We start from the raw sequence: 14,143 nt of genomic DNA, 5'->3' as shown, positions 1-14,143 counted from the left end.
GCTGCTTTGTCCTGGATGGTGTCGAGCTTCTCGAGTGTTGTTGGAACTGCACTCATCCAGGCAAGTGGAGAGTACTCCATTACACCCCTGACTTGTGCCTTGGAGATAGTGGATAGGCTTTTGGGGGGGGGGGGGGGGGGGGTCAGCAGGTGACTAACTCACCGCAAGATTCCCACCCTTTGACCTGCCCTACTTCAAGGGATTAAGTTTGAAGTCAGGTTTGAGTCAATAATGCCATGGGTCTAATGTGCACAGTCACAGCAAAGCTTTAAAAAAATCAGAACAAGGTCGGTTTGTTTTATTATTTAATCACAAAGTACAACTTTTGTCGTCAAAGTCATTACGACAAATATCAGACAAACCTTCTATAAACATTACAAAGTCTGACACTGGCCACTTGTCAGTTCTGTAGAACAGTAATGAACATTCCCAAGTCAGCGCAAGAAAAGGATTCAGAGAAATTATATCATTGACAAACAATATCATTGACAAACAAAGCACAAGTATAAAATGTGCACCTTTTAAGTTTTACAATCATACAAAGATATTAAAATATATCCCAGGTAAACCATTCATGAGAGGTGGAACCTATCAAGCTATTGGCACTCAAGAGGAAGTATATATATTTTTTATATATATTTTCAGCATGATAAATAAAGACAAATGTGTTTAGAAAAGCATAGTTACATGCGCAAAAGCCCCAGGGGAATAGACCCATTTGTTTTTAGACTGACACAGTTATGCCTATTTAACAAAATAATGACAAACACTCAGGGAATACTGGCACTTGGAAGGAAATGAAGCAAACACATTATAAACCAGACTATGATCTAACAACAGCTGTCAGTTCTGTTGAACAAAATTTGACAAAAGTAATGATAAAAAGAAAGCCTAATAATTTAGTGTAATGTACAAAAAAAATACAAAAAAATATCAGGTATCACTATTCCAGCTAAGCGTACATCTTCCACACTAAAACAGGTTCACATAATTAAACACTTTTTCTTGGTTTTGTTTTTCTTCTTTTTTTCACCTTTACTCATTTTATCTTTGTGCTTTCGAATTTCGCGAACTAGTGTGTAGAAGGCATCGTCAACACCCTGCAATTTAAAATAAAAAACAGGCATAAATCAGTCTGTTTCCCTTTCACAATTCACAGTCAGTTTTTAAATCATGGAGCTCGGTTTGTCAAACTGATAGCTGATCACCAGTTCTCCACCACCCCCCGCCTTAGAGGCAGAGGAATTTCAGTTGCGGTCAGCCACCTAGACAATACAAATTTCTTTGCCTCCCAGAGATACCTGAATACACGCAAACTGTTTGCACCAATACAGGCATGGCAGGATATAGCACCAAGTGTTTTTAAGTAGATATGACAAAATGCGCAAGATACCTTGGAATGTTAAATGGCAGGGAGGTTGTGACTTCCTTGTAGGGCCAGCCGTCCTGCAGCACCCCCACCCACACCCCCAATTTAAAGACCCTCTTGAACAAGCCTACAAAATCTAGACTTTTAAAAAATTCATTTACAGGATGTGGGCATCGCTGGTTAGGCCAGCATTTATTGCCCATCCCTTCAGAGCGTGGTAGTGAGTTGCCTCTTGAACCGCTGCAGTCCTCAAGGTGTAGGTACACCCACTGTGCTGTTAGGGCAGGAGTTCCAGGATGTTGCTCCAGTGACAGTGAAGGAGTGGTTCCTTGATGCCATACTCGCTCAAATGCTGCCTTGATTTCAAGGGCAGTCACTCTCACCTCATCTCTGGCATTCAGCTCTTTTGTCCATTTGTGAGCCAATGAGGTGAGGAGCTGAGTGATCCTTTAAAAAATTTTTTTAAGTGTACCCAATTATTTTTTTCCAATTAAGTGGCAATTTAGCATGGCCAATCCACATACCTTGCACATCTTTTGGGTTGTGGGGACAAAACACGGGGAGAATGTGCAAACTCTACACGGACAGTGACCCAGAGCCGAGATCGAACTTGGGACGTCGGTGGCGTGAGACAACAGTGCTACCCATTGCGCCACCGTGCTGCCCAGAAGCCGAGTGATCCTGACGGAACCCAAACTGAGAGCAGGTAATTGCTGAGTAAGTGCAGCTTGATAGCACTGTTGAGGACTCCTTCCATTATTTGCTAATGGAGGTGGCAGGACCGCAGAGCTTAGATCTAATGCGTTTGTTGTGAAATCGCTTAGCTCTATTACTTGCTGCTCATGCTGTTTGGCACACAAGTAGTCCTGTCTTGTAGCTTCACCAGATTAACACATCCTTTTTAGGTATACCTCGTGTCGCTCCAGGAATGCTCTCCTGTACTCTTCATTAAGCCAGAGTTGATCCCCTGGCTGAGTGGTAATGGTAGAGCGTGAAATATGCCAGGCCATGAGGTTGCAATTTGTGGTCGTCTATAATTCTGCCGCTGCTGATGGCCCACAGCACCTCCTGAATGCCAAGCTTTGAGTTGCTGGATTTGTTTGAAACCAATCTCATTTGGGAACAGTGGTAGTGCCACACGTGGTGGGGTTTGAACCACTGTCTACAAAGTATTCACCTGGGCCTCTAGATTAATATCCAGCGACGTTACTATTTCTATTTCAGGTTTCCCGCAAGCAGTAATTTGCCATCATTTCAAGGAAATGAAAAAGATCCCCACTTGTGTAATAAAATAAACTTGATCAAGCACAGAGCAATAGAGATCCCAGGGACTGGGCAAAACAAAGAGCCAATGGATACAAAAAGTGCTAAGTTTTGAAAAAAGGACACAGGGAAAGTTTGCGAGGAATAAAAGACAACACTAAAGTTTTTTTACAAACACATAAGAAAAAGAGGATAGCGAAGAATAATGTGGAGCCCAGTCATGACAGACACGGGTGATACTGTAATTAGAAAATCAGGAAATGACAGACTGAGTACAGTAGCTATTTTGAGTCAAACTTCACTGCAAAATATGGGGATATAATACAAAATTGCAAGAATAAAACTAAACAAATCATGGGGAGGAACCAGCTCAATTCAATAGAAGCAATGGGGTGGGATGGAGAAATCCCCAGGACCTGCTGGATTCCACTCTGGAGGATTAGAAAGGTGAAGAAATTGTTGACGCATCATGACATGATTTTCCAAAATACATTAGATTCGGGGTCAGTCCCCTTGGAAAATTGCCAGTCACACCACTGTTCACAAAATGAGGATTTTTTTTTTTTTAAAACTCCTTTACGGGATGTGGACATCACTGGCTAACACATCATTTACTGCCCATCCCAAAATTTTCCTCAAATTGGTGGTGAGCTGCCTTCTTGAACCACTGTGGTCCACAGTGCTGTTAGGAAGTGAGTTCCAGAATTTCTGACCCAAAAGAGAGGAAATTGTTGCTGATTAGTCTGCAAATTGTGAGGTGTTCCTGGGATCTATTATCAGAGACAAACTGATTGAACATTTGGACAAATATACAAGCTGATCCGAGCAAGCCAGCACGGATTTGTTAAACACATTCAACGTTGAATTTTTTTTGCGGTGGTAACTAACGTGGCAGATTTGTAGATATCTTTTATTTTAACTTCAAGAGACATTCCACAAGGTTCAAAACACAAAAGACCGTCAACAAAATGAGAGCACATCACATCAGAGACAATTCATTAGTTTGGACCGGGAGTTTATTAGGAGATAAGAGAAAGAGTAGGGATAATGGGTTGGATATAACCAGTGAAGCCCCCATGGACCTTTAACCGGGGCCTCTGCTTTCCACTTACATTTATAAATGACTGGAATGAAGGAAGAGAGAACCATTCAAATTTGCTAATGGCACCACGTTAACGGTCCACAGTATAGATGAGAGCAAGAAGTTACAATTGAACATTGACAGATTTAGTGAGTGGCCAAGACTATGGCAGATGGAGTTCAAAGTGGGAAATCATCAGGTTACCCAATTCAGACCAAGACAGTTCAGAGTATTTTCAAAATGGTGAAACAAGAGAGAGATTTAAGGGACTGAGTATGAAAATCAGTATCCTCTAATAGAAATGTTTAAAAAGGCTAATGGATGTTGGCCTTTATCTCTAGAAGTTCAGCTGTACAGAGCTCTGGTGAGATCCTATTTGGAATACGGCAGAACTTAGATTCACCAGAAGGATATTGTAGCTAAAAGGGTCAAGTTATGAAGATAGGTGAGACAGACTAGGCTTGAATTCCTTTGTGAATACAAGATTAAGGGGATCTTTGGCAGCACAGTGGTTAGAACTCTTGCTTCACAGAGCCAGGGTCTCAGGTTCGATTCCCGACTTCGGTCACTGTCTGTGCGGAGTCTGCACATTCGCCATGTCTGCGTGGATTTCCTCAGAGTGCTCCGGTTTCCTCCCACAAGTTTCGAAAGACAGGCTGTTAGGTAATTTGGACATTCTGAATTCTCCCTCCGTGTACCCGAACAGGCGCCAGAATGTGCCAGCTGGGGGCTTTTCACAGTAACTTCATTGCAGTGTTAATGTAAGCCTACTTGTGACAATAATAAAGATTGTTATTATTAAAGCATGTGGTGGGTGTGGAAAAGAGGAGAAACTAATTTCTCTGGTGGGGAAGACAGAACAAGGGGACATGACCTTAAAATTAGAGCTGGGCCATTCAGGGGTGATGTGAGAAAGCAGTCCTGCACTCAAAGAGTAGCAGAAAGCTGGCATTGTAACCCCACTAAAAGCTGTTGAGGCTGGGATTCAACTGAACATTTCAAATTGGAGATAACATGAGATTTGTTAGTTAAGAGTAGTTAGGGTTACAGGACTATGGTAAATGGCCAACCAGAGGCCAGCAGCGCAGGTTCAATTCCCGTATCGGCTGAGGTTATTCATGAAGGCTCCGTCTTCTCATCCTTGCCCCTCATCTGAGGTTTGGTGATCCTCAGGTTAAATCATCCCCAGTCAGCTCGCCTCATCAAACGGAAAAGCAGCCTAGGACTATGGTGACTTTACTTTAAATGGTCAACCATAACTTAATTGTGGAGCATTTGCAAGGGATTGAATGGCCTATTCCAGTGTTCCTAATAGGGCAGCACGGTAGCATTGTGGATACCACAATCGCTTCACAGCTCTAGGGTCCCAGGTTCGATTCCGGCTTGGGTCACTGTCTGTGCGGAATCTGCACATCCTCCCCGTGTGTGCGTGGGTTTCCTCCGGGAGCTCCGGTTTCCTCCCACAGTCCAAAGATGTGCAGGTTAGGTGGATTGGCCATGATAAATTGCCCATAGTGTTTGGTGGAGTTACTGGGTTATGGGGTGGAGGTGTTGACCTTGGATAGGGTGCTCTTTCCAGGAGCCGGTGCAGACTCGACGGGCCGAATGGCCTCCTTCTGCACTGTAAAATCTATGAATATAGTTTTGGACTACTTGTTTAATTGGTATGTGTTTTGAATTTTATTAGAAAAGCACACGAGTTAAAGGGCAGAATTTTCCCATGGAGAGGGAATGCCTGGGCATGACCCTTCCCCTGAGTGATGCACTCATCGGATCTCTTCTGGCAGGCTCTGCTTGCTAGGTGCACGGGGTGGAAGTCCTGCCGTAAATCACATTGGTGTGTCCTCACGTATGCAACAGGACAGGGAGGAGAAATAATCAGACATAGAGGCCTGATAATTAGATGTAAATTTATTGTAACGGGCCACCCAACATTGAACATTGGGATTCCCTTTAAGTCATCGGCAGGGATAATCGCAGCGGGAATTCCTGCTGGTGTAAATCACGTTTTGGGCCTCTCTCGAATCGCCATTCACACCCGCTGCAAACAGCAGTTCCAATTCCTGGCCAATGTTCATGCCTGGAATCTCAGACTGATGCTCCACTGTAAAGATTTCTCCCTTGAAATGCTCGGCAACAGGGTGCTCTCTTCCAGCACTGCACCATGGCATGCTACATCCAGCCATCCCCTGTATTTCTAGAATCCTAGGTCGGAACATTCTAGCCCTTCACACTGCCAGGGTCTTCCGATCCCACATTTGCAAATAAGAGACTTCAAACGCTCGGCAGCACAAGCATGGCTCCTCCTGCAGCTGGGGTAGCGGTGCTCGAAGATTCCAGCAATTGTCTGTGCCTTCAGGACACCATTACAGTTCATTCCGGGTTTACTGGTGTGCATTCTCAGCCACCTGAAGCCAGGCACAGCCATTCTTACTAAGCAACAGTAGCTCTCCATAGCCCAGTGAATTGGCTGTAGGATTCTTTTCAGACCTCTACAGGACCTCGTCTCAATTTACAATCTCCTCCAACCTTGCATCCCCACACATGATCTCATTACTCCCTCAACGTTGGTTATTCTGCTGCCTTCAGTGGTTGTCATTTAGCAACTACACCCCTGGCCATGCAAGTCCTTACATAGGCTTTTCCAACTTCCTGATAATCATTAAAACAAAACATTCTATAGATCTTTTCTACAACTATGTTTTTGCCAGCACTTTAACTTTTCCTAATTTTCCCCCTTTGGGCACCAAACTGAAGTAGTGCTTTGTGACATCTCTTGGTATGTGTTAAGAGAAATCCTGTGGTTAGTAATTTGTACTGAACCGTATTAGTTCTCTTTAGAACACTGGGGATAAAACAATATATCTTTTTCTTCTATAGATTTAGAGTACCCAATTCATTTTTTCCAATTAAGGGACAATTTAGCGTGGCCAATCCACCTAACCTGCACATAGAACATTACAGCACAGAACAGGCCCTTCAGCCCTCGATGTTGTGCCGAGCAATGATCACCCTACTCAAACCCACGTATCCACCCTATACCCGTAACCCAACAACCCCCACCCCCCTTAACCTTACTTTTTAGGACACTACGGGCAATTTAGCATGGCCAATCCACCTAACCCGCACATCTTTGGACTGTGGGAGGAAACCGGAGCATCCGGTGGAAACCCACGCACACACGGGGAGGACGTGCAGACTCCACACAGACAGGGAATCGAAATTGGGACCCTGGAGCTGTGAAGCATTTATGCTAACCACCATGCTACCGTGCTGCACAACATCTTTGGGTTGTCGGGGTGAAACCCACGCAAACACGGAGAGAATGTGCAAACTCCACACGAACAATGACCCAGAGCCAGGATCGAACCTGGGACCTTGGCGCTGTGAGACAGCAATGCTAACCACTGTGCCACCGTGCTGCCTCGGGATAAAACAATATCAAGCATGATTTCATAATTCGTCAAGTATCAAATGGCTTAAAAAATACTTCTTTCTCCCCCCCCCCCCCCCCCAAAAGTAACTGTGGGCACATAAAAAAGGATTTACAACCATAAAACAAACAAACAAAGCCCTATACTCCAGGATTGGATAATATGCTTTTAAACAATATTAACTTGTACTGTTTCCATTTTGTCACCAGGCTTGTTTCAACATGTTGTGTCAGTCATGCATCAGAATGCAGGGCGATTCACTGAACTGGTTTCCAAACAAAGGTTGATCAACCAGTTCTAGGTGTAACAAGTTCTTGCAGCAACATACCAATGTGTAAATGAAATACGTTATCACATGCCAAGACTTCAGGCGTGTGTGGGGAGACGGCAGCAGCCAGAAATTCCTCTTGGAGCGGAGAAGGTTAAAGGGATATTTAACCCATTTACACATATTGGGTGTTTTGATTGGAGAAAAGGGTCAATAGTTATGAAACACGGATTTTATATTCGCAAAAAGAACCAGGTGGAAGAGGAGAAGTTTTCGTTCTGCAGCGAGTTGGTAGAATCCGAAATGTATTGCCTGAAAGAGTGGTGGAATCTGATTCAATAGCACCCCTCAAAAAGGGAAAAGTTAGAAAAAGAAAAATATGGGGTTGAAAAAGGGCAGGGGTATGGGATCAACTGGATAGTTCTATCAAAGAGTCATTTCAAGCATGATGTCAAATTCTGTAAGATTTTGTTATTCTAAATAACCGTGGTAATATACTTATGTGCCGTATCAAAAAGAGAGTAAAAGAGATCTTAGGGGACAAACGCAAACAATCTGCCTCAAGTATTCCACAATACCTTCCCCCCCACCCCTACTAATCCATGAGGGTCTTGTGTTTCTGAAGCTCACAACTTACCATGTTACATCACAACACATTTAAAGGGCACACAGCGTGCAGTCTTCTCTTCAGTGTTGATTTTTCTCAACCTATACTGGCGAATCTCACGTACCAGTGTATAAAATGCATCCTCCACTCTCTGCATTGCAAAACACAACTCCTTCAAATGATCACACATAAAACAGGCACAAAACATGCAGGTCCTGGAGGAACCAACAGCAATGCTTTGAAATTTCAACAGAAATCCACGTTCATTTTCTCTCCCCAAGGTTAAAGTACCTGAAGAATAGAATTACATTGATTTTCCCCTTGCCCCCAATCAGCAGCAGACCAGGAGTTGTGATTTTAGCCATGCAGAGATTCAAAAGTAAAGAAAACACCATCACCAAAGGATTATTTGCAGTACTCAATGTGCAAATCAGAAGATTTCAAGCCTCGTCTCAGTATTCATCACAAAAAGAGAAAGATTCTTGTAACAGATATGAATTCGATTGTGCAGAGGATCAAGGAGCAGTGAAAATTGCAGAGGTCAACAAAAACTTGATTTTATCCCCATCGTACAGCAGTACAATGCAGCGATTTTAAATTGTGCATGAGAATTTATACACCAGTTTCTTCCAAGATAGAAAGGTCAGCGCGAGTGAAAAATTGCACAAGCCATTGTTTTAAGGCTTTATGTTATGTGGCCTAACTCGGTAGTGTTAACAAGCCAGAGGACCACATTACACAGCTGATGTAAAGCAGGCAACAGAATCAATACCATTTAAACAGAAATGCAGAAATCCATAATTGCGCAACTCATTTTTTGGTCATGTCCAAAGCACAATATGTGCATTATACAGGAGCAAAAAAATAGCAGTCTCTTTCAATGTGTGTTATCAAATGCCATTACACTGGAATAGTGCTACCTCTCGTTAGAAAGGGAAGAAGCACATAGAAATTCAGGCCAAGAGACACCTTTGAGACCAGCTCTTTACTTAACCATAGAATCCCCACAGTGCAGGAGGTCATTTGGTCCATCGAGTTTGCATCTCCCCTGAAAGACCACTCACCCTAGGCCTACTCCCCCGCAAACTCGTAACCTCACCTAACTGTTGGACAGGAAGGAGTCACCAAGACAACCAAGAAAGTGCTGTCATGCACTTTCCTTCATTTAACCATTTTTTGATTAGTAATTAATCTGGAAGACTGCTTAGGATTGGGAGGTTTATATATACAGGACTATAATAAATCAGTTCAAGTCAAATTGTTTAAAATGCCTATTTGAATCCCAACTGCACATTCAGTCTGGTCTTGTGCCTTAAAAATGTTGCATTTTAAGTCAATTTAAGATGCTTGTTGAGTCTTGATGTCTCATCGCAATTGGATATCACACTAAACAAAAAGGTCCTGCTCAGATTTCTTTTTTTAAAGTGACCAAAACCAGTCAACTTTGCATCTAAAACCGATGCTTGGTACAGTCAGAAAGCTCGCATAACTGCTCTGTTCTGCATTCAGATCAGGAATAAGGCATTCAACTCCTCAAACCTGCTACACCATTCAATCAAATAATGGCCGCTCTACCTCCACTCCATTCACCTGCCTTTGCTCAGAGGCCACTCACCTGTCTCGTTTTTGCTGAAGTTTCAATGAAAGGAATTCCATAACTTCGTGCTAGGTCCTGTGCTTGTTTTGTGTCTACCGTTCTCGTGGGCAAATCACATTTGTTTCCGACTAGGACCATTGGGACATCATCAGAGTCTTTTACCCTTTTTATCTGTTCTCTGGGAAAAGAAAAAGAAAGCACAATCTTTACTGTTTTAATTCACTTCTTCAGAAGGACATCGTGGCAAATTTTTGAGATCGGGAAAACAATATCACGAGACATGCTATTTTACAGTCAATGTCAGCATTAAACACTCTCAGATCAGGTATGGCATAGCCATAGGCAGAAGAATGGCTCTGCTGCAGGATTGGTTAAGATTTGATGGCCCAGTCTGTGTTTCTAGTTTCGGGGGGGGGGGCACCAAATTTTAGACAATCTTGAGCTCACTACGTCATCCATTAAGAAATGGGCAGAGTGTGCGCACAAATGAGGTGAGTTTGGGGTATTTTCCGTTACATAGGGGAACGAGGCAGGGGTACCCCATGTCCCCCTTCCTGTTTGCACTGGTGATAGAGCCCTTGGCCATAAAGCTGAGGTGCTCAGATAAATGGAGGGGGGTAGTGCGGAGGGGGGGGAAGAGAGAAGCATAGGGTGTCTCAGCATGCTGATGATCTGTTGTTGTATCCACAACCCGCGTTCTTCTGTGGGGGATATAACTGGACTGCTTAAGATCTTCGGGTCCTTTTCAGGTTGCAAGCGGAATCTGGAAAAGAGTGAGTGTTTTGGGGATCGGTGCTAGTTTTGGTGGAGCAAGGGGGGGATTGCTGTTTCGGGAGGCAGCTACCCATTTGAGGTACTTGTGAGTGGTGGTTTGAGACTGGGCCTGACTCCATAAGTTGAACTTCACAAGTGTGGGGAGTAAGGTGGGCCTATTGATCTGGGATAGCCTTCCCCCATCGTTGGCAGGCCGGGTGCAGACCTGGCCCTTCCAAACCTGTTGTACTATTACTGGGAAACGAACACGGAGAAGCTGCGGGGCTGGAGCAGGGAATCAGAGGCTTTGAGGGTAAAAGATGGAGGCAGGCTCCTGTAAGAGGTCGAGGTTGCTCCTGTTTGCTCCAAGAAAATATTCAGGGAGTCTGGTGGTGGTGGCCATGTTGAAGATATGGGGCAATTTCAGCAGCACTTTAGGCTAGAGGTGGGGTTGACGTGGATGCCGACCCGAGGGGAGCATGATTTGAGCCAGCGATGTTTAATGCTAGGTTTCGGGTCAGGGGGAGTGAGGGCTGATGGAAGCGGAGGACTTATTTCTAGATAGGCGGTTTGCGTGTTTGGAGGAGTTGGGGGGGGGGGGGGGGGGGGGGGGAGTTTGAGTTACCATGGGGTAGGTTTTTAAGGTATATACAGGTGCGGGATTTTGTGAAGAAGGATTTCCTGACTTTTCTGGTGGCATTGCCCTCCTCGCTGTTGAAGGGGGTGTTGTCAGGAATGGGGCTGGAGGAGGGGATCATCTCAGCGATGTACGGGCGGATTTTGGAGGATGGCGTGGCATCTCTGGAGGGGGTGGAGGCTAAGTGGGAGGAGGAGCTGGGGATGGCGCTGGAGTTGGGGTTGTGGTGTGAGGTTCTGCAGAGGGTGAATGCTTCCACCCCGTGTGTAAGGTTAGGGTTCATACCGCCAAAGGTGCTACAGAGCGCACCTGACGAAGTTGACGATGAGCCGGTTGTTTGAGGGTGTGGAGGACATTTGTGAATGGTGTGGGAGGGGCCTGGCCAATTACTACATATGTTCTGGTTCTGCCTGAAGTTGGGGAAATATTATAGGTTGTTCTTCAGCATCACGTCTGCGATCTTGCAAATGGATTTGGAGCCCAGTCCCCCGGGTGTTGGACTTGCCGGAGCTGCAGTTGGGGCGAGGGCAGATGTTTTAGCCTTTGCCCCGCTGGTTACTCACAGGCAGGTCCTGTTGTAGTGGAGGTCAGCTTCTCCACCCTGTGCCTCGGTATGGCTGGGGGATCTAATGGAGTTCCTGTATTTGGAGGTGGTCAAATCTGTTTTGAGAGGGGGCGGGGGGGGGGGGGGGGGGGGGGGCGAGTAAGGGGTTCCACAAAAGATGGAATTTGATTGTATTACATTTTAATGAGCTGTTAATGGGGAGGGGAGGGGACAAAGTGGGGTGTGGTGTTTATGCTTTGTGATGTGTATTTAAAATGTTAAAAGTATTAAAAACTTGAACACAAATATTTTCAAAAAAAGGAAATGGGCAGAGATTGTCCAACTCATTTCAGTCAGAAGCCATGATTCAAGTGGAGAGAAGTATGGGCACTTGCCCCTCATCAGTCAACTCAAGTTGAATTCAGCAGAGGTGGAATCCTGACAGTGCAGAAGGAGGCCATTTGGCCTATCGAATCTGCACCGACCTTCCAAAACGCTACTCAACCTTGGTCAATTCTCCCATCCACCCTCTGAATCTGAAAAATGAAAATGAAAATTGCTTATTGTCACAAGTAGGCTTCAAATGAAGTTACTGTGAAAAGCCCCTAGTGGCCACATTCCGGCGCCTGTTCGGGGAGGCTGGTACGGGAATTGAACCGTGCTGCTAGCCTGCTTTGATCTGCTTTAAAAGGTAGCGATATAGCCCAGTGTGCTAAACCAGAATCTGCACATCCCTGGACACTAAAGGGCATTTTAGAATGACTAATTCATTTAACCTGCGCATCTTTGGACTGTGAGAGACACCCGGATGAAACCCATGCTGACCCTTGGAGAATGTGCAAACTTCACACAGGTAGACACACAATGTCCCACTTCACTGTGCTTACCCACTGCCCAATAATATTCATGTATGGTGTTATGAAAATTGCATCGTGTTAAAAAGAGAAAAACTACATTGCTTTGAAATATCCAAATCCCCAGAGTGTGGAAATGATTTTCTTTAAGATATTCGACAGCAGAGGTGGTCATGCATTCATCGTGCGCCTGTTGGCTTGAAAGAGGAATCCAATTAATCCACACCCCTGCAAAGGTTGCCCTTTCAAGTTTATAAAGAGTGAGAAACCTTTCCATTAGTCTGAAGTTGTGACAAATTGGACAGGTTTTAGCAAGTGGAAGAACAAGACCTCCCTTCTAAAACCCACCTATAATGATGAATATCTTCAAATGATTTAATGTTATTTATGGCAAACACACACAAGAAGCCCTCGCCCGTCCTCATGTATTGATCTCTCATTGCACTGTACTCTTCTTGACCTGCTGTGTCGAGAATATCTAAAAGACATGTTTCTCCGTCAATTACTACTTGTTTTCGGTAAGAATCCTGAGAACAAACCAGACGAAGTTGAGTTAGAACATGGATTGCAGCATCCCCAAAAAGCAATAAAATACATACAGCTTTGAAGCACTCATTAACTTGAGGAATCCCAAGGACCTACAATCCAACATCAAGCACATGTCAAATATGCTCTGAGATCAGTGAAGCAGAGTCTAGATATGTTGGATGGGGCCGAAAGCCAACAAATACCTCCACTCCACCCCACACCGAAGAAGTTGAATTGAGAGATAATGAAGGAAACTTGTTAAGCACAGTCAGTCGGTCGTTCTCACAACAGAAAAGCAAGTCAATGTGTAATTTTCATATTTGAGAAGAGGCACAGCAAGCAGAAAAAGTTCAGAACTCTACAAGAATCCACAAAACAAATGGCCGCTAGCTGTACGAAAGTAATCAAATAATGAGTCAACGTGAATTTAGAAGTGTATTTAATGTGTAGAATTCTAGAAATATAGAAGTGTATGGGTTGGTTTAGCACAGTGGGCTAAACACCTAGCTTATAATGCAGAACAATGCCAGCAGCGCGGGTTCAATTCCCGTATCGGCCTCCCCGAACAGGCGTCGGAATGTGGTGACTAGGGGCTTTTCACAGTAACTTCAATGAAGCCTACTTGTGACAATAAGCAGTTATTATTATTATTTTGCCTATTTAAAGAGCTGATATTCTGGGTTGACTAGAGGAATAGAAATAGTTTCCATAGAATCCCATATTCATAGAACAGTGTGGAAAGAGGCTATTTGGCCCGTCGAGTACCAAGAGCACCTTACCTCGTCCCACTCCCCTGCCCCATCCCCATAACCCCACCCAACATCATCTTTGGACACTAAGGGGAAACTTAGCATGGCCAATCCACCAAACCTGCACATCTTTGGACTGTGGGAGGAAAGAAGAGCAACCAGAGGAAACCCACGCAGACAGGTGGAGAAAGGGCAAACTCCACACAGGCAGTCAACCAACGGAACCCACGTCCCTGGTGCTGTGATGCAGCAGTGCTAACCACTGTGCTGCCTCAATCTAGACTTCCAAAAGGGTCTGTGGCAAGAGAACTACCATTCACATCATAAGCAAATCATGGAGGGGGTTAGGACAACCAGCAGAAAGTTGTGATTCAGTCTCCAGGTTTTAATCACAACTCACTGAGGGGTCCCCAGGTGTACTGTTAAAATGGCACTCACTTGTGCACCATTGATGATCGG

The 14,143-nt window shown here is 44.5% G+C and overlaps 1 protein-coding gene across 4 annotated transcripts in view; it reads right to left on the bottom strand.

The window, feature by feature from the left end:
- Nucleotides 1-292: 292 nt before the first annotated feature.
- LOC119973258 (GTPase KRas) overlaps nt 293-14,143 on the bottom strand; it is an 83,681-nt gene continuing 69,830 nt past the window's right edge. For 2 of the 4 annotated variants that reach the window (XM_038810992.1, XM_038810994.1), the window contains exons 3-5: nt 12,756-12,934; nt 9,638-9,797; nt 293-1,100 (exon numbers count right to left, since the gene is read on the bottom strand). In XM_038810992.1, the coding sequence (XP_038666920.1) occupies nt 984-1,100; nt 9,638-9,797; nt 12,756-12,934 (456 nt within the window). In that variant the 3' untranslated portion in view covers nt 293-983. Of the gene's footprint in view, nt 1,101-6,943; nt 6,945-8,052; nt 8,174-9,637; nt 9,798-12,755; nt 12,935-14,143 lie in introns of all 4 variants that reach the window. The other 2 variants (XM_038810995.1, XM_038810993.1) reach the window with 2 other exon arrangements.

Source organism: Scyliorhinus canicula, chromosome 11, assembly GCF_902713615.1.
Source record: "Scyliorhinus canicula chromosome 11, sScyCan1.1, whole genome shotgun sequence".
In the NCBI taxonomy this organism is placed as follows: Eukaryota; Metazoa; Chordata; class Chondrichthyes; order Carcharhiniformes; family Scyliorhinidae; genus Scyliorhinus; species Scyliorhinus canicula.
The sequence above is the reverse complement of the archived record's forward strand: the minus strand, read 5'-3'. Positions and strand labels throughout refer to the sequence as shown.